Below are 20,481 nucleotides of genomic sequence, written 5' to 3'. Positions count from 1 at the left end.
TTGTTGCTACCACCATGGTAGTGCAGACTGGAAGCGTGATTTACACACAAACCGTATTTGTGCCCTTTCCCACTGCAGTCCTCCAGGTGTTGAAGGCAAAAAACCAACTCACTTGGCCACAGTTTCACCCCCAAAATTGGAGATAATTTATTAAATTTTATCACTGACTGAAAAAGTCACTAACATCTCTTATAATAAGTTAATATTCTTAACAGAAAAACCCCAAGCCGTAATTACTGCATTTGCTCAGACTTAATACATTTACTTTTACAGTACGGTACTCAATAGGTTCCCCTTCACAGAAGGGAGTTTTCAACCACACCACAAGCCTCTGAATCTTCCCCGCTGCTCACTCAGACAAAATAAACTCCCCGGATGGCAACTTAGCAGTTCAACATCCCCCTCCTCTCCAGATGACAGCAAATGTGTTCTTCAGCTTTGTTGCCTGCAACAGCTTCACAGCAGGCAACGCACAGCTTTATAACCGGAGCCTATAAACGTTCTTTAGACATGCTGTAGGAGCAGAGAAAGCAACCTGGGCAGCAAGAGGCTCCTCTAAGCCACAAGTGCTGTGTGGACACAGGCAGGGCAAATATGACACTTGACAGAGTGCTGCGATTGCACACAAGGATGCAACTCACCCAGGGCCTCCTGTAAGGGAGGACTACAGAGCTCTGCTCACTCTGGTGACCCTGCATTCATTGCTTCTCCTTGATCCCACAAACTGTCTTTGTGATTCAGTTCTAAGAGTAGAATAACAGAAATTCAAGTCCTCAAACAAAACAAAACAACTAAAAAAAAAAAAGCGTCCAAGAGGACAGCATAGAAATTTGAACGTCCTTCCTGTTTCCACAGCCATCACCTCATGCATCCCCCAAATGAACTCGATTCCCTGGGGCTCACCTGATCAACTCTTACCTTAACACACAGAACACCCTTCACTTGCTATGTGTTTCAGCTTCTAAATTATTAGTGCTCATGTGAGGGAACAAATAATTCCAGAAACCTGCAGCTAAAGTACTCACCATCCTGGATACAGGACAGCCTCCACAGAGGCTCCCCACAGAGGGCATCTTAAAGCTGCACGGTGGCTCCTCCTGCTCAACTACGGACTCTCTGCAGCCAACACAAGAGCTCTGCAGGATTTCCAAGCAGGAATCAGTGTCCTAAACTCATCTGTTTTGAACGTTTTGAGGAGAATTCTTAGCTGTCTGCCTTTTGTGACTGCTTCCACACCCCCAGCCCTGCCACCAATATGCACAAAGAAATCAGCAAGCAAGATTCAGAATTAAGAAACCTGTGCACTTGACCACGCGTACTCCCTGCTACCAGAAATGCCTCTTGCTTCTCCACTCACCAGCTGCAGGGAGGACAACAGTTCACGCAGCCGAAGAGTGGGTCCACTGCACACCTTGGGAGGGAACTGCAGCCTTCAGCAAGGAGCGTGGCAGACCCACTCATGGCAGCACTTATGACACGCTGGAAGCACACAGCTCTTTGGTCATTAACAGCAGTCAAAGCCACCGGAATCACACCTCCAACCTGTAAAATTAAATTCTCAAGCCAGACAGCTGCCCAAACCTAGCAGAAGCTGGCCCAGCCCACCCGTCCACACAACCAGAACGAGAAACCAACAAGCCGTTTTGTTACTCAGCAATGTCTTTATCATCCTCCTGCTTCTCTTCTTCGTCCTCTTCCGTTTCTGTTTTAATCTGGGCCACTCCGAGCCGGTAGAGAGCATCCCGAATCACCACCTCCCCCGGCTGGCAGCTCTGTACGATCTCCTGGATCTGTCGATTCACGATTTCCCTGCTGGTGAGGAAGTCCATGAGGCGGTTGTAGAGGTAATAATGTGTGGCATTCTCAAAGGTGATGGGCCTTTGGCGGACGTTGCTGGTTTTGCTGTCACTGATAGCGGCAATGATGGCGTTGTAAGGCTCCAGCTCCCTGCACAGGGAGATGCAGTGGTGCCGAGCCGTTGGATCTTGGTGACTGTTCTGCTCCGAACCAGCGTGAACAATTCGGCGTGCTGCTGACTTGGTGATAGGGTGCTGAACAGAGTGCTCAGCCACAGTCACGTCTACGCTGTAGTGCTGGTCTAACAGTTCAGGGCAGGACACGTACTGGGAGAGAGAGAGAGATGCACACCAGGTAGAACAACAACAAGCTTCCCCACGGTTAAGAAGCACAATATAAAACTACTGTTCAGCTCAACTCAACTCCAACCAGATCTACAACTTGGGACAGAGGGAGGGCCAAGTCATGCTTCCCCTGAATGCCACAAAGGTGGTTCTATACGTTCCCCACCCTTATGCCCTCAGAGATAATCCCAGGGTGCTAGCAGCTCTCTTCCTCTCCCATTTCTCAAGAAATAGCAGCAGTTTGAGAGGAGCTGCTGAGACAACATAAGCTACACGCTCCAAAGTTCATGAGTTGAACTGCTACAATGCACTTCCAGCACAGTTCTCCCCATTCAAGAGTGCGAACCTAATACAGCACAGGCAACACAACACTTTCAGCTCTGCTCAGGAGCTATGCACCGGCAAAGCTGCGAGTCACAACATAGGTGGACACAACTAACCGTTGGGGGATCCATAGGGTCAGAGAAGCAGCCCTGGTTTTTGCCCCACATCTGGGAGGCCAGGTCAGGACAGCAGATGTCTGCACACAGCGCCACCGAAGAGGCCGTATCGACAACATACACCGGAGGCCAATGACGTGAGGAAACCAACAGGTCCACATGATCCCGTGCGTTTTCTCCTCTTACTATGTACTTTGAGCCACACACAACCTGGAAAGAAAGGGATTAGTGGCAAACAGAATATAAGAATTTAAGAAAAATAAATTCAGCTTCCTTTCAGGTATTCCAGAAAATGCAGTGACCAGACAACCACTTTTTCTAAAGACTTTCTTTCCTCATTGAACATTCATTGAACATTCACTTCATCCTGTGCAGAACTTCACCTCAGCAGCAACATCAGACACAGGTTTCAGATCACTAGTCAATAGTGAGATATCTTGCAGGACTGCTCACACTCCAAGCCCCCAAGGCAGTGTGTTTCATCCAAGGCGCAGAGGGACCCACTCCGCTCTTTCTGTTTCATGAGGGCGCTCCTAAGTCAGCTGACAGTGAATAGCAAGGTAAGAACCGGCCTTTCTCACCTGATGTGGACACACTTTGTAGATTTTTCCTCCTGTGTGATGAGCAGAAGCTGGTTTGATGCTTGTCCCATTCTGGACAAAGTCATAGAGAGCCAGGAGGGAGTAACAGAGCTGGTCCTAGAAAAGATAGGCCCCAGAGAAAGTCTGTACATGACAAACTAACAGACTCTCCAAAAGAGGGAGCAGGCTGCAGACAAGAACTTCCAAACCTTAACTTGCATGTTGTCCAATAACCTAATCCCGCAGTCAGCACCACGAGGATGACAAGCAATTACCTGATATGGAAATGGTAATTACGGGCTTCCTTTTTTTCCCAGCCTACAAGAGTTCAATTTCTTTCACAATGTGTTAGTAATCCTATAATCTGCAGGCACTCATTCCTAACCCACTCCTGCCCCGGTACAGTCAGATGAGAAGTTTATAACCTAGCATGGCAAGTGTAAACTAAGGGAAGATAGTAACAAACAGTTCCATTCCTAAATAGTGGTATGTGGGTAAACAAGCCGTTACCTTTGTATCTGAAGCCTCCCAGGGGATGTCACACTGCGTCAAAAAGCTTTGCAGCTCTTCCTCGCTGTAGGAGCTTATCAGCTCAAGCCTGAAGTTTTCTTCCTGAAGTAGCCTCACCAAGGCACTCCCATTACCTGCAAAGGCAGGAAACAAGTCTAAGCATTCTTTCTCAGGAAGGGAAGTCACCAAAGTAATTTCTTCTGAAGACTGCAGAAGCAGGGACTGCACAGTCAACTGCCAGCAAGAGAAAGCTGTGAACAGTGCTAATTCCAAAGCGAGCCACGGCCCGCACTTTGCTCTAACCCTTTGCTAGTGAGGTTGCCTCTGAGCAGACTGAGCCCAGGAGAACTGCAGGCTCCATGAGCACTTGTTCAGGCTGTTGCTTATAACCTTTAACTAACTGGTTGGACTGATGTGAGTATAAACAAGCGACAGCAGATCACAGAGAAGCGTGACTGCTGCTTTTGGACGGAGCAGCTCCACGCTTGCCATTCACATCTCCTCCCTGGTTCTTTCTCTGTAGCTCCACTCCCACGAAAGCCCACGTAGCCCTTCTGCAGCTCAGCTCTCTACAGACAGCCGTAACCCTCACTGCAAAGCCAACTCGCGTACTTGTTAAACTTACAAAGCCAGTTTACACAAATTTCAGAATATCTAATAACTAGAATGTTAAAGGAACCAGGTGCTGACTGAATTTAGCTCTTGTTCATCTGAGCTTATTCTTCTTAGGGCTTCCTTGTTACATGCAGTCCATGCCCTGAATATACTGAATGCTGACAACACTGATCAGGACTAACACATCCATCTCCTAAGCTTTTTTCACATCCTGTTGAAGACTTATTCACCTTCTGAGATACCAAGCACTGTCTGCAGCTTTTACAGCAGCAAGAATCAGTCTAACATGAAACAATACTGACTGGCATTCAGGTTGTGCTTGCTTCCTTCTGCACTGAGACCATGTTATTTCATTCAGGGTGCAGTGTTCTCATGTCCCCCATATTTCAAATGCATCAGAGCACAGCAGTGTATTCAAGATTCACTGGGCAGGTCAAAGCTCAAGCTGCTCAGTATCCTGAGAACAGGCGGACTGCTCCCAGAAGTCTTCTCTTATCTCAGCAGACATACCTTTTATAGAGTCATACACCTCTAAACATCACCAAAATACTCAAGTCATCACCACAACAAGTAGTTCTTAACAAGCACTTCAGCAATTACCTGGCACTGGCTGCGCATCCAGGTTCTTGTCCTTCTCAGTATTGACCACCACTGCTCCTCTCATCAGTGGAGGGAAGAAAGGAGCAACAATAGAGGCATCAAACTTTGTGATGGGGATGCTAGAAGGAAAAGCCACCTGCTCAATCACCTCTGTCTCCATTGTGGACCAGAAGTCTTCCACATTCACTTCACTCGATGCCAAGAATTCTGGCCAAGTAAACTAGAAAGAGCAAGAAACACACTGGTCAAACACAAATAACCATAGTTCATTCAAGAATTTTGTGTCAGGCTCACTCAAGGCACAGGGACTACCCAGAAGCGTGCTCAAGCCAAGTATAACAGGATGACATCAGGCTCCTATTCTGTCTTGGAGTTCCCCACAATCACTTTTCTTTGAGTGAAAGTCCAAACTGTTTATTTGACATAAAAGCCAGATGTGCTACATACTACTACTAGGGCATTTTTATGCCATTAGGGAAAACAGCACCTCAAGGAAACTGCTGTTGGGAGAAAACAATAAAAAAAAGGTAGAAAGATTCCTTCGTATCACAGGAAGAATGCCAAGTCCAGCAAATTTCAAAAAAGATCCCCACTATCAGAGGCTACTGGACCAAAGCTGTGGTCCAGAGACAGAAGATCTTGTTTTCCTGAAACACCTCTAAGAGGAAGTGCAGGCATCACCACTCCAGCCACATCCTCTTGTCAAGCATCAGCAGAAAACTGGTCACAAAGGCTTCGTATAATTACCATGCATTACAAAGACCAGACTCAGCAAAAGTCATTATGATCTGCTTTGAACAGGATGCGAAGTTTGTGAAAAGCTTACCTCTATGTTTTTCAATGCCAGGACATTTTCCACATTCCTCTGGGCTATTTCTACCTTGGGGGTTATGCCACAGATTCCACAGATCATATCGTTGTAATCCCGGACAGTGAGGCATTCAAAGGCCCAGTAGCCATTGCACAGCAGTTCCTGGAGCTGAGCCTGCTCATCAGAGCTCAGGCTTTTTTCTGAAAGGAGAACATGCCACTGTTACAGCTTTCACTTCCTAAAGACAGTAGAGAGGTAGCAGAACCTCTCCTATGCAGAATAAAAACAATCCTGTCCTCCAGAGAATTGCTACAGAGAACTGGTCACAGAGGTATTGTTGGGTTTAGGAAGTGATTTAACAGAAACACACCACACCAGAAGAGGTGGGTTTTCCCGTTTTTACAACCTAACAATCATTAGCAGGTCACAAAGTTTGGTGTGTTATGGTTAAAAAAAAAAAAAAGAGGGAAAACCCACCAGTTTGCTCCTGAACGGAGTCGAGAATATTGCCAACAGCCACTCTGGGATCCTCTCCAAGTTTAATGTGGTTTCGGATTGCAAACAGAAGATCCAGGCTCACTAGCAACTTGTTACCCACATTGAAAAGGCCTGCAGTTAAAACAAGACAGTTATTGTCTGTCGGGTTCCAGATATTCCTCACAATGAAACATATTCCTTTCTTAATGATATGCAAAACACTTTTATGAGTACAGTTCAGAGGATCAATGAAAACAGCTGAATAGAGCTTATGTGACTATTCCCTTTGCATGTTAGCAAGATTAAATTACTTTCTAGCCTTGTCTTTAAATTAAAAATGCTACAAGGAACAACAGCCAATCTATCTCCTTGGCTCCATGCTGCCTTGCAGGAAGCCCACAGTGACTGCTGCTCAGCTGTCACCAGTCAACGCTAAAAAATAAAGCACTGCAGAGATGTCTTTGACTATGAACTGCCTCACAAAACCCAGCATTTTGTACTTAGACAGAGGAGACCTATAACAACGAAGCAAGGTATGGTGCTCCTCAAAGTATTCACGCATGTTTTTCTCACACATATAGCTTTACTTACAGAAACAGCAGAATAATTAAAGGAAAAAAATAATTCAAGTTTAATATAGTGGGGTATGCCAGAGACTTTTCTGTGCAATGACAATGTCCTGATACAGTCCCATGGCTTCTGAAGGGTTTAATCTGTACTCATGCTGTAAGTTGGTATGCTCACTTTTTTCCTACCTGTATAAATATCCGTGAAGCTATGGAGGGCCAGACACTGCAGGTTCAAGCACACTTTGACCTGAGCTGTAACCACCTGTAATCTATTTGCTGTCAGCAGCCAGCACTCCTGAGGACCAGCAAGGGAACTGTAACAGACAAGCAAAAGACAGCTCAGAGTTAAGCCAACAGGTTTTTCAGTCCAGGACTGCAGTTAGCATGTCAGTCTAAGCCAGTTCACATCAATTCACAACACAAAAAAACGTTTCATTGTTAAACGGATTCCCCAGGTCACTGTTCACATTCTTTTAACAGCACTACAGAATTTCTCCAGCTCCACGTATTGAGTGCATAGGATTTGAGAGGTGAAGAAAAGCTACAGCCTCAGCTGCCCTGAGAGCAGCATCAGCCCTGTTGCTGCAGAGCAGCCAACAGTGACTAGTAACACATTCTGCCCAAGTCTGTCCCTGCACACACGTATTCTGAAAGGCCGCCTCCCTTACAACCAGGCTGCCAAGGAGGAAGTTCAGACAGGAAAATGCCAGTTGTGCCTTAGTAGCAGAAATGTAACTGTCCACCTGAGAAAATAGGAATTAAATCCAAAGCTAGTTCCTTCCCACTGGCAGCAGCTTAATTAGAGCCTATGCAGGCACATGTGAGAGTCCTACACTCAGAGCACTGCAAAGCAGAGCAGCACAGAGGATTTACAATGCACAGTTTGGAAGCGATAAGGTCAGGGACAGGGTACAACATGGCACTCACCTGCAAAAATGACTACATATAAAAAGCATCTCTGCTGGAAGATTCTCAGTTAGTACTAGCCTGACCAAATCAAACACCCTTAACTGGTACCAAGAAAATCTTGGTTCCAGAAAAGAGAAACACAGTAGTAAACTACATGACATTTTGTTTTGGAAATGTTTGAGCTCAGGCTTTAGGCAACAGGAAGATGTTTGGCAGACTCAGTGAGGAGATACCCTATGGGCTTTTACACAAAACTAGGTAAAGTAATCCAGCCTGTACACGAGTAGTTTCTGAGAGTCTTTCAGGTTTCAATTTGGGTATAGGTTCCAAAAAGGATTCACTCAAGCCCACGCTAAACCATAAAAAGAATGAAAACATCATAAGCAAAAAGATCCACACAGCAAACATTCAGATTGGAAGAGAGAAAAGGGAAATCACACAACACACATCTCTAATCCCACAATTTTGCCTGTCAGCCTCAAAAACATCAGAATAGAAAACAAAGAGGGGATGAGTAATGAAGACTCCATTTCAAAGAAAAAATTACATCTAGACTTAGCAGCCAGTCTTTGATCAAGCTCTCTTGCTGTACGGAAATGGTAACTATGACAAACTAAACAGTACAAGAGAAACAGAAACTCCTTACAGCTATCAAGCTAAGCCTTTTCCACAGACATGTAGATTATTCACTGTCACTTACACCAGCCTCAATATTGGAGCTAAACTAAGTATTATTTCAGGCATACTTCTAACACAGAATACCAGCACAAGGGTGAAAAAGTCACAAGTCTAAAACAGAATCTTACTTCTGTCCCCCTTTGAACAATGGGCTGTTACAGAGGAGGCACTGCGCAGATGGAGACTCATAGTAGTTTGACCAGGAGGTCTGCTCTATGGTGACTGTCTCCTCACTCACGTTGGACAGGATGAGCCGCGAGCTGTTCAGTTCGTGGATGAGTGTGAAGACCTCGGCCAGTTCTGATTCATTCTCTGGGATCTGCATGACTTTGCGCAGCAACTGCAGGGTGGATTGGCGCTGGATCTCTTTCTGGGATGGGGTTAAGGGCTCGCTGGTGTTCAGCACGTCAGACTGGCCTGGACTGACCTCCTAGAGAGAAAAAAAAACAAACAAAAAAACATTTTTTCAGTGAGGCATGTGTGAAGATGAAATATAAAGAAGTCCAGAAAAGTCACAAGAGGTAGGAGAATCACAGTAACCTCTGTACCCAGTAGACTTGACTTCTACTTCTCTGCTCAATCAGTGATCGCAGACAGTAGCTTCAAGCCTAAGTTACTTCACCTAAAATTTTTCGTTACAGCCCAGACTTTCCAGGAACTCCAATTATGTTGCTAAACCACCACAGACTTATCACTGTACTGGACTGTTATTGCAGGCATTGAGGATTAGGAAGGGGAGAACAACCATCAGCAGGCATACAAACATTTCAATACACCTGGCAATCACCACTGCCTTTCTCCGTAGGTTATCAGGCACATTCTCCTGTATACCACGGCCAGACAGCCATGGCAGCCTGCATAACTGTACAGGTGCTAGGACTGACAAGTGTTAAACTAGAACTAGGGGTTTCAATGTATGGAATACATCGATCTATTACAATTGATCAGCCACAGTTCTTTCGTACAGGTGCACAAGCATAGGATAACTGAACTCCAGGTGGCGCAGAAGAACAGAGAGAACACAGACAAGCTAAGCTGTTTGATCACCTAAACCCTTCTGCTAACATTTCAACCTGTTTTTCTGTCTAGTCTAGCAATGAGATAAAAGATCAGTCCAAAAGCAGAGCCAACAACAAACTGTGTGATAGGAATGTTAAACACAACTAAAAACCAGATTTTTTTTTAAAAAATGAGGAAGAGACAAGCCGCATGCCTCTCAGAATGCAAGCTGAGCTAAGCGTACTGCTGTTCCCTACACATCTGCTTACGTGTGGATTTCACACAGGCCATTTCAGTTTGTTTATTTTTTATGTTTTTAATATACAAAGTTATGTACTTCAAAATAAAATTTAAAAAAATCAAGCGAAAGAGTAAAACTACTGCACAGACTACAACGCAGTTGTCTGTCTAAATGCTGAGTGGACATCCCAGCTAAGAACAGGACAGTTTTTTTTTTTTTTAAATGGCAAAACAATCCTGTACAAGAAAAGCTAAACTTTTAAACTTTGAAACTTTGGGGAAAAAAACAGATTACCTCAGAAGCAAACAAAACAAAATCCACAATACGCTATTTACATCCAAGTACAAGAACAGAAGAAATCTTGAACAACATCGTTCTACAACAGAATGAAAATACTACATCCAGAAATAATTTCAGGCTGGAAGTAAGTCGCGTTACAAACCCCCTAAAAATAGGAAGCTCTAATACAAGATGTACTAACTCCGTTGACATTTGTCACAAACTGGTCACAAAGCAGAGCATGCTTGGAAGTTTTTTGATGAAGTCTGAAGTTCCACAAAGCTGACACAACAAATGTGACTTCAGGGGTGATTTCCCCAGCATGTAGTAACATACCATAAGCATTTTTAAGCTACAGAGACATCCAGTGGTAGAACTGAGTGTTGTCTGTCTCACTCTGAGCCTCAAACACCACCATTGCAGAAGCTGAACAGTAAAAACATGGTCACAAGTATTTTCAGTAGGACATTATTGTTAGAAACAGACTTACCATAACGGAAAAAGAAAATTAACATGTTCCCATGGGAACCTGCAAACTAAGATACTTCCCCACCCACTCCACAATATTGGTTTGAAAGACAAACCATTCCGAACCTTACCAGGGATTTTGCTGTTTTCTCAGCTCTGTCTTTGGCAAGATTGTAGCCGCAGCTTGGACAGATTCGTGGCTTGTGCCTGTTTGTATACACGTAACTACACGAGGGGTTCTTGCATTTCCCTCTGCCACGTGACGTTGCCAGTCCCAAATCCTGGAAGGACACAAAAATGATGTTTGTTGACCTTGACTTCTACATGCTAACATGACTGTAGAATACTCTACTTGACTATTATATGCTTTTCCCCATTTTATAACACATAGAGTAAAGGTTAAAAAGCAGGCCCTATCACTTTGTACGTAACATTTTAACCAGTACTCAAATGCTCTGAGGCAAATCCCAGAGACCGCAGACACTCCACAGTAAACTCATTCAGAAACCACTGAACCTCCCCGCTTAGCTCAAGGAGGTGATGCAAATTGTGCCAGAGTATGAAGAAAAATCCATGTCTTAACAAGGTCCCAAACATGACTGCAACACAGCACAGAGAGCCCAGATTAAGTCAACAGATGACATATACAGCACAAAATGGTCACATTAAACACAGGATAATGTTTCTGCAAGTCAGTAAAACAAAAGCCACAGAACAACCTCATCCCAGAGATGACAATCCCCACAGTGCAACTCAGACCACCTAAAAAATTCTCACCAAAGTTACAGTGCAGCTGTACTTGTAGGAAGGGAACACATCTGGCTTGACCTCCACTACTTTAACCTGCGATGCGCTGTTGGGCAAAGTGCTGTGGAGCTAGAGATTGAAAGCAGAAGGAAAAAAACAAATAAAAGAACACCCATGAGACACCTACTACTGAATACACACATCCTGTAAGCAAATACCTTATTTTCCCCCATTTTTCCCCCCAGGAAATCTGGTAATGTTCATTTAATATCAGGGGACTACAATGTGCTGTTTTGCATACTAAAGCTTTAAAATTCAGGTAGAAGTACTCCAGCATCTTAGCAAGCTTTACTTCCTACTCAGTCATCTTTCACAGGTAAAACAGACTCCCTCAGCAGTCAGTATTACATGTCAGATTCCCAAACCACCACCAGATCCTCAAATATCTTCTGGAAGTAACCAGGAGGTTTTCAAAGCAGCCGGACAAAGGATTGTCCAACAGCATCTCTCAGCTGAGTTCCTGCTCCTGGCCATCCAGCACTCACACTGCTTCAGAGCCACCTCATAAAAACTGTCCGTCACAACTTCCGTCATCATAAGGGTGCTACATTCTCATATTCTGTTTCTCAGCACTCAGCTCATACCCCTCATTAGGGGAAAATAATCCCAAGGAAAGGTTTGTGCATTCGAAGAACAAGCCACAGATACCTTTTGTTCCTCAGCACTTGGTGGCTGCAGAACTGCCTGACCCAATTGTTTCAGCGTACTGGGCTTCAGGCCTGACGTTCTCACCAGGGGATGCTTGTCTTGAAGAAGGAAAAGAACGCAGCAGGTTAGATAAGAAAAAACAAGTCCTGTTTTCTTCTGCAGTAAATGAAACCAGAGTCACATGAGATTTTCTTCCTCTGAACTTGAAGTGACACAAGCAGGTGTTTCATGTCCCATTTACCTGCCCTTCTGGTTAGAAAGAAATCGAGGGTGTTTTTTTTTTTAAACCTAGGATAGCTCACTATCTCCCTTCAGACACATCTTAGTATTTGACAAAGACCACTTCAATATAGAGAGGAAAGACAACCACTCCCAAAGCATACCAGAGAACCAGTATTTTTACCAGTGTTTGCAAACGCCTGTCTCTTGCTAGCCTGCTCAGTGCTGGCTTCTCTCCCCACGCTGGCTGGTGCGGGCAGAATTGCTCGCATGGGCCTTGCTGCAGCCAGCAAGGAGGGCTTCGGTCTTGGTTTACTCTTTACTTCTTGCCCTTTGTGTGCAGCAGCTGGAGCATCAATTCTAAAAGACAAGAGCTACAATTGGAAAAAAATTCCATGGTTTCCCTCTCACCCTCAATTTTCTCCTCTCTCCTGTGCTTTATTAGCGCAATAATCACAGCTATTGCAGTAGAAAGGAGAAATAGTGCTAAAGATACATCTGCCCTGTGACTACCACCACAATTTCATTGTCACTTAAAAAAAAAAAAAACAACTTTGATGGACAAAACCATTTCAAAAGAACGATCTTGAAGTGGCAGAAAGCAGACAGGACACAGACGGTCTTGCATGAAGCACTGCCAACAGCCTTCAATTTCTTGGATTTGTTCCATCAGCACACATCAGACATCACACACTCCTATAACTCACCCCGCTGGCTTTTTTGCAGAGGTATTTGGACTCAGCACCTCAGAGGGCGGCGGCGCTCCCAGCCCTACGCTATCTTTTTCTGCCTGCTCTGTAGAAGAGTCTCCTTGTGGCTGGCTCTCTTGACCAACCATCACTCTGGCAGCAGTCCCTCTGTCTTCACCAAGCACGCTGTTTGCAAGAATGTGAGCCTCAGAGATGATCACTTCCTCCCACTCTGTCTCCTGCATCTGCCCCCCAGCAGGCACAGCATTCAGCAGCTGGCTGACCGCTTCAGAGCTTTCCAGGGCAGACTTCGAGGTGCTCTCACAAACAGCTGCCGGTTCTGTGAGCACTGACTGCTGACCTCTTTTAGTTGCCGGAGTTTTCAGAGAAGTGCCTGAATTTGGCTCAGGTTTGATTTTTGGTTGCTTTTCCTGGAAACAAGAAGAGGAGCACATTTCAGAGGTTCACATAGCCTGGTTTGCCATGGCCTATTCAATGCTGGATCAAAACAGCAAAATCCTGAGTGTTTAAGCAATGAATTGCAAGTGAGAGCAGGAACATCATCTTCTACAACCGGAAAGTCCCTGTTAACATTTTATCTAGCCTCCTGACAGTTTTACTTTGAAAAATCAGTCTTCCTTAAACTCTCTTAAATATCACCATTAGCGTCAACATCACAAACTCATCGGCCACCCTCTGGAACGAGGGCCCACCTCCTACACTCCCCTTTCCTACCTTCAGCTCTCTGATGCTGTCTGTTCTTCCATGCTACTGAGGAACCAAGGGGAGCTAGATACAGAACTTGCATCTTTTGGATTAAATTGCAGTGAAGTGCAAAGGGGTGTAGAAGCACTCAGAAAAGCATGCATCTGAGGGAGTCAGGAAATACAGAATTGCTCAGGACGGTTTTTCAGCTTTAAGCGAAGTTTTACCTTCAAGACTAAGGCTACAAGAGCTGTGTGCTGAGGTCAATGAGGGTAAGATGGAGCACTGAGCTGGTAATAAACAAATCCTATCAGAGAAGTAGTCAAGAGTTTCTGGTGTGATAAACACATGGATTCTAAGCTTTCTCAAGAGTTTATGCTCGGCAGAATATTCTAGGTTTCTAAAACCAGACATCTTCTAACATAATCCCTTTTTTAAGGAACAGGAAGGTATGTATTCACTTAGTTTCAGTCCTACTGATGTTACTACCAGTAAAAAAAAAAAAAAAATGCTGCTGCATGTTTTTCTCCAAGGCATGACACCATAAGAATAAATGAAACTGTTTACGCAAGCATGTTCCCAGAAGAGCAGCATATAGCTGTAAGACAGAAGGAAAACCTTCCCCCTAAAATGTTTCAGCTCAAATCAGCGTAGGATTTAACAGAGCAGGCATGCCATATTCAGGCAGAAAGACCTTTTTGCAGTTAGCCATCTATCTACTTCAGCAGGTTTACAGCACAAAAGATATCGTTGCTGTTTGTATCCCAGCACACAGTAAGCTCAGCCATCGGGTCAGACTCTACAGTTTGTGTGCTGAGAAAGTTCTTCCCCCTAAATGCTTAATGAATCTAGACACATCAGTTCAGGACAAATGCACACAAAGTCACTGAAATTTTAACAGCCAGAACAAATTTTCACACTGAGAACATCCTTTAATTTGGGCCTGAGGGGCCTTGTTCCAGACAAATTTCATGAACACATCTGTTCAGAGCTCGGTAACTACCTTCACATTGCCAAGGTTTAAGGAGCAACTACTTGTTGTACACAGCTAGTGGAGATTCCAGTAACTTAAGTATCGTAGGTATCAGTTGGAGAAAAAGTTTTCCATTCAACAACCATGCCCACAACTACACCAAGATCTGGAAATCTCCTTCCAAAGGTCAGAACATCGAGAACAATCAGACACACAGCCACGAACCAACAAAAAACAACATCTCAGCTTCCACTAGACCAACTATCATACGGCTCCCAAATGATCACACACCTACCATTGCTCAGATTTACTCTTTCTTTCTGTTGATAAAACCACGTTGAAAGATCACCACAAAAATCTGAATTTGTAGAATAAATTCAAACACAGGCCTAGAAATTTCACAGGCTTTCATAAAAACAGCGCTTTTTGTCTGAAGAGAAAAAGAAGGGAAAGCAAGTTTACCTTCGGGATCCATTTCCCTCCCAGGAAGTTCCCACATGCTGGGCATTTTGGTGGCTTATGTCTGGTGACATAAGTGAAGGAGCAGCCAGGATTGGTACAATTCCCATGTCCCCTGCGAGTATAGGTGGTTGTCTGAAACAAGAGTCGCCAAGAATTTCTCTACAGAGCTGGAAAAAACACCAAGCTGTGCTCATCACTCCCTTGTTCCCCCAGTAAGCACTTCACAAACATTATCTAGCAACTCTGCCAGCCCTCTGCTATTATTCATTTCACCGACCAGCCAACACCCAGCTGTATCAGTGACTCAGCGCCGTAGTTACGCTGAATTCAAGCGTTCAGTCTGTACACAAACCTTCAGTATTACCAGAACTTGGATCAAATTGCAGAGCAGAGATGAACGATGCACATAACCTACAGGAGAAGCTAACCTTATGCTTTCGGTGACGTAACAGCTCTCCTATGAATTTTACAGTCTTAATAAGACAACATAGAAATGATTCAAACAGCAGTCCACAGTGAGGCAATATGCAATTAATACATTCATGTCAGAGTGACAATATTTGAAGACAAACACTCGTGGAGGTATTTTTCATCAGTAAGGTAATTTGTTGTTCTGTGTAGTGCTAAAGTACTCCCCGGTGCTTTACCGTAACTCACAGTAAACTGCTGCAACAGCAGCAGCACCACCAGCCGCTGCTCATAAAGACAGCTAAACCAGTCTTTGCCAGGACTACTACACCTACACACAGAGTTTTTGTCAGCACAGCACTTCTCAAAATTCTGTACCTGCCATCCTGAGGGAGCTGTTGTGCCGTAAGTCCCTAACTAGGGCTGATTTTCCTAGAAATGCAAGTGCTACCATTAAGGAAAAGACAACTTAAGCTAGGTTCTTCTCAGGAACAAAAACCCGATGCACCTCCATCCTCCCTAAGACACTTGGACAAATACCACGCTAGGTACCACTATAAATACCTGCAGCATTCCACCAGCTGGAAGCACAAAGAACCCAGAAAACAGGACTTCATGCGACCTTACACACCACAAAAAGCTGCTGTGCTGGCTGCACGGTGAAGTCTTGCAATGATTACAGAAATACAGGTGGTCAGAGCGGTGAGATTAGAGAAATAACAGCACTGCTCCTCACGCAACAAGCCACATGAACTTTTCTCCAGGGATTCTCAAAATCTTAGGTTACTGCTCCTCTCCCATCACGTGGGGAAAGTGACAGCCACCACATGACGGGGGAGTTCACGTGTTCCTGTCACAAGAGCGGATTCTTGCCCTCGAAGGGATAGACACTGGCATTTTATGAAACAGATATGCCTCCAAGCAGAGGCCATACAAGGCTACACAGACCTTGACAAAGGCAACAAAGGAACTGCTGTTAGCCAGAGGGGTTGTGATAGCGATATGTACTCCCATCTGCTTCCAAAAACTCCTTGAGGGAAAAGGCAGAAGGTCTATAAGTCAAAGAGCTCCATTAGAATACACAAGGTGTAAAGGCAGGGACGAGAAATCTATCAACTGATCTGATGAGTTAAAACTGGACTACCTTTAAGAACTGTACCATGATCAAACCCTTCCTACTCTACCATCTTTAAGACAACCCTACGGTAATACATCCATATCTTGAAATACCACGAGACTGAACTTCTTACCAACTTAATTGACGTCGGGTTCTCCACAACGGAGTGAGCTGGTAAAGGTAACATAATAAACTGTGTAGCAGGTGTGGAGGAAGTGCTCTCTTCAGTATCCTAAAACAAAATCAAAGGGAAATTACATGTAGAAGACAAGACACAAAGTGGCCTGCGTCCCACCCTTTTGTGAACACTGCTGCTGAGCATGTATCTTGAGGACTGATGAGACCAGAAAGCGGGAAAGAAGAGTGATTGTTTCAAAAGCCTTACCAGGTCTGCTCTGGAAATCATCAAATTCTTCTCAACTTGAAGCTGAAAACAGCAGACCCAAAACTTCACAGCATAATGTTTCTGTAACAGATCCCTAACACCTCAACTTAAAACTCCCTTCTCTCTGCAGCCAAGAAAACAGCTCTCACGAGCACAGAGGTAACCTGTTTCTTCACCACAGAATCTTGTAGTCCAACTGCGGAAGCCACCCGAATTATTGTTAAAAGAAATATTTTTTTAAGTCTCTATCAGTCATCTATCATAAGCGATAGCAGCATATAGCAGAGAATCTGGAGGCAGAGACGCAGCAATCACCGAGGTCAGAAAGCTGCTGTTTGCCACACTGCTGCGCAACACCTCCTGCAGCCATGGAGAATCTCAAGTAAAACATGTTAAACAGCAGTCAGACATCTCGCACGAGAAGCTGACGGGATTCGGAGGGTCCCTAGAGTAACTCACCCTCCCGGTCACTACGGTCACCACAGATACACCATCTGAAACCTGGGGACGGGCCACAGCGATGCTCCCGTTGGGGACGTCCGTGGAGCTGCTAACTAGAGTCTCTTCAATAACGACCCGAGTCGTCTGATACGGCTGCCCTTCGATTTCCAAAGAAGCCTCATCCAAGAGGACGTCCCCAGCCACTTTATCTGTCACGGGCGCAACGTAGTGAGAGAGAACCTCCGATGCCACCACTTCTTCCACAGGCTCTGACTGACCAAAGGAAGCAGTCTCTTCCGACAGTCCTTCGATGGCGATGCACTGCTCAGAAACGCCAACGTGGCTCGAGTCCACAGAAAGGATGTTCTGCACAGCATCACGGGGGACATTCATGATATTGGTGGAAGCTGTCAAGCCTCCACGTGCTGCCTGACCCTGTGTCACACACAGTTCCAGTGGCTGCCGGCTCCTGTCCTCCTGAAGAGTGGTTTTGGGAATAATTACATAATCTGAGCGAGGACGAATCTTACGGAAACCTGGAATGTCTGGAACTACTGCAGTTCGAGTTGACACCTTGGAGTTCTGTTGGCAAGAAAAGAGCACGGAATAAATGAAAGAGGAAAAAGGAAGGGAGTCAGTTCTCTATCTTTTTCAGTATTTTAGATCTTAAAGCTCAAACGGGTTCCTGAAAGAGCTGGCTAGGAACTTCTCCACATGACAGCCCGCAGTCCCTCTCAGCGCTGCTTTTATCATCCACTTTACCACCCATCACCCTGATGACATGACACAAGAAACTACCGTTCCCATCAGCAGATACCAGACATCTCCATCCTCGATTTCAAAACACGATCCCTTGATTGAACAGAAGGCAAAAGAAAGAAATCCACTGCCTCACACACTGCTTCTGTACAGGCGGTCATAAAGCAGAAACACAAACGGGAATCTGCAGCTGAACGACTCTCCCACCGCCAGTGCTGTGTAAGCAGTTAAGAGCCACGGCAGTTACAGCTACCGGCCTCTCCCTCTCCTCACACGAGAAAGAACTGCAGGAAAGGAGACTTACCGGGTCCAATCCTTCTTTCTCTAGCTTGGCTTTCTCCAAATAATAGCTTTTTTCAGCCACGCTGAGCAACCTCCAGCTCTCGCTGATCTTTTTGTTGATTTCAGATTGAGGGAGGTGGGGCAGCTCTTGCTGTACTTTCAAGTAAATGTCATAGTAGTACAGGAGGTAAGCGGATCTGAAATGCAACCAGACACAAGCATAAATCTCATTCTACAGCAACCCCTTTGGAGAAAGAACTTCCTAAGATTTACACTGGTCTCAAGGACAAATTATAAGCGTGTTATATTCACTGCTATTACCAAAGGCATTTTTAAAACCAAATAAAAATCAAGATTCTGATGAGAACCTCTGCAGTAAGGAAAAAGAGCCTAAGGCAAATTGTTCTAGAGGACACAGAGCTTAGATCAAGCGCTGCTAGCACTCATAAAGGCACACCAGAGTGAGCCCAAAGTGTCACGCTATTTTTTTTAATGTTTTCTATGCTATCAAGTGTTCCACGTGTACTGCAACGTTTATTCTTATAAACTGCTGCAAGGAAAATTGCCCCCACACTCAAGACAGAAAATAAACGAAGGCAGAAAGAACTCACCTAGGCTTTTTGGCTTTTTCTCCGTGATCACCCGGACTTTTGTATTTCTTTTTCTTCTTCGAAGGCACTGGCGACGCATACGTGTAGGCGCCCTCTATTTCCTCCATCACCACGGTTACCTCGGTGCCATCGTAGGGAGCCTCCATCGCTAGGAGCACACACCAAGCACACACCTCGCGTCAGGGACGTGCCGCCTTACCTCTCTCCCTACAGACTGCTCCTACCCACCCCTTCTAAACCGACAGCGTCGCTTGCAGGCCCGCCTGCCTTTAACCAGCCAACAGAAATAGGAGCTACCTCCTTATTTATTTTTAGAAGAAAACACCTGTTTTTTTTAGCGTGGCTTTTATAGCATGCAAGCGTGCTGTGAGCGCACCTAAGGGCTGCAGCCCCCCTGGAAGCCCCGAGGGAACGGTTGGCGATCCAGGGGCGCCTCACCTCACCCCGCTGCCCCCCGGCACCCAGCCGCAGGCCCCGGGGAGCCCTGAGAGGAGCGACGGGACCCCCCCCCCGGCGGCCCCCCGGATCCCAACCCGGGCCCCACCGGGGCAAGGCCGGCGCTCACCGGGCGGCGGCGGGCGGCGAGCCGCGGTCACATCGCAGCCGGGGGAGCGGGAGGAGGCGGCGGGGCTGCGGGCCGGCGGCGGGGCGGGGCGGGAGGGCCCCGCATGCTGGGACCGGGACCGGGGCCGGGGCCGGGGCCGGGGCCGGGGCCGGGGCCGGGGCCGGGAGCGAGGCGGGGCCGCACCGGACCCTCAGCGGCCTCCCGCCGCCGCCGGAAGCGCTGCCGGGAACCGCTTCCGGGTGGCGGAGCGGCGGCGGGGCTCAGCCGCCTGCCCGGCGAAGGGCGGAAGCGCCGGGAGGGGGTGGGGGCCGGACGGTGGCCGGGAGGGGACAATGTTGTTGAGCGAGAATCTGTTGGGCGAAATCTGTTTGGCAAAATCAGGGCTGGGTGTCTGTCGCCGGCAGCTGGAAGGGACAAGTGTGCACAAGCAGAACCCTATGGCCTTGCTCGGTGGCACCGGGCGGGCTGGTCACACCGTCCGCAGCCGCTCTCCAAGCACCACACGACACGAGCAGCACCATATTGCGTGATCCAGTGGCCCCAAGCAGGCTGGTGCCAGCCAGGCCGCCCGCAGCCCCTCACGAGCACCACGCGTCCCTCTCCCTCCTGGTTCTCCCCAGGCAGTGCCCAGACGTGGCCCCTTCTCCTCCTGTAACGGGGAGGCACCAGGGCAGAGCGCTGCTCCTTGGCTCCCCGGCCTACCAACACCATCAGTCCCGCTCCCGTTCCCAGCCAGGAGGCAAGTGAGGTGGCAACCCAAAATTCAGACCCAGCCAAATAGCCTTGAAACCTCGATGGCCAAGGCGGTGGTTGGTCCAGAACCAGCCGGTGGGGAAAACTTTCCTGGCACGAAGCATGGTGTCACCCCGAGTGCAGCCAACCCAAACGCCCACGGGATCTTTGAGTCCCAACGTTTCTCCAACAACATTTCTCCCTCAGTTTTGAAGAACGAAAGTTGCCGTACAAAACACAGTAATTGTTTTCTTGCTGTTCACAAGCACTGAAAATTAGCATTTTGCTCTCCGGGGAACAAATAGCCTTATAGGGCTATATACACGTAGCCAATTCTTTGAACCCTCTGGAAAGCGGGGT

At 46.4% G+C, this 20,481-nt stretch overlaps 1 protein-coding gene across 1 annotated transcript; it reads right to left on the bottom strand.

Moving 5' to 3' along the window:
* Positions 1-117: 117 nt before the first annotated feature.
* On the bottom strand, positions 118-19,601 carry HMGXB3 (HMG-box containing 3). The gene is made up of 20 exons (XM_083799250.1): positions 19,390-19,601; positions 18,825-18,972; positions 18,236-18,410; positions 17,191-17,754; positions 16,480-16,578; positions 14,822-14,953; positions 12,700-13,112; positions 12,177-12,352; positions 11,774-11,871; positions 11,096-11,194; positions 10,450-10,599; positions 8,460-8,761; positions 6,931-7,058; positions 6,176-6,307; positions 5,714-5,898; positions 4,888-5,107; positions 3,673-3,806; positions 3,163-3,279; positions 2,582-2,791; positions 118-2,123 (listed from the first exon to the last, which is right to left on the bottom strand). The coding sequence occupies exons 2-20, from the start codon at positions 18,968-18,970 to the stop codon at positions 1,647-1,649; spliced, it is 3,957 nt and encodes a 1,318-aa protein (XP_083655376.1). The 5' UTR covers positions 18,971-18,972; positions 19,390-19,601; the 3' UTR covers positions 118-1,646.
* Positions 19,602-20,481: the final 880 nt, after the last annotated feature.

This window comes from Anser anser, assembly GCF_964211835.1.
Source record: "Anser anser genome assembly, chromosome: 14".
NCBI classification, from domain to species: Eukaryota; Metazoa; Chordata; class Aves; order Anseriformes; family Anatidae; genus Anser; species Anser anser.
Note: the sequence above shows the minus strand (reverse complement) of the source record. Positions and strands in the feature narration are given on the sequence as shown.

Bases quoted from the DNA above. Each gene is read 5' to 3' on its own strand.
- HMGXB3 (XM_083799250.1), bottom strand. From the start codon at position 18,970: ATGGAGGCTCCCTACGATGGCACCGAGGTAACCGTGGTGATGGAGGAA. The intron at 13,113-14,821 runs GTAAACTTGCTT...TCTTGTTTCCAG, and splicing joins GAGGGAAATGGATCCCGAAG to GAAAAGCAACCAAAAATCAA. The intron at 2,792-3,162 runs GTGAGAAAGGCC...CTTTCTTTCCAG, and splicing joins ACAAAGTGTGTCCACATCAG to GTTGTGTGTGGCTCAAAGTA.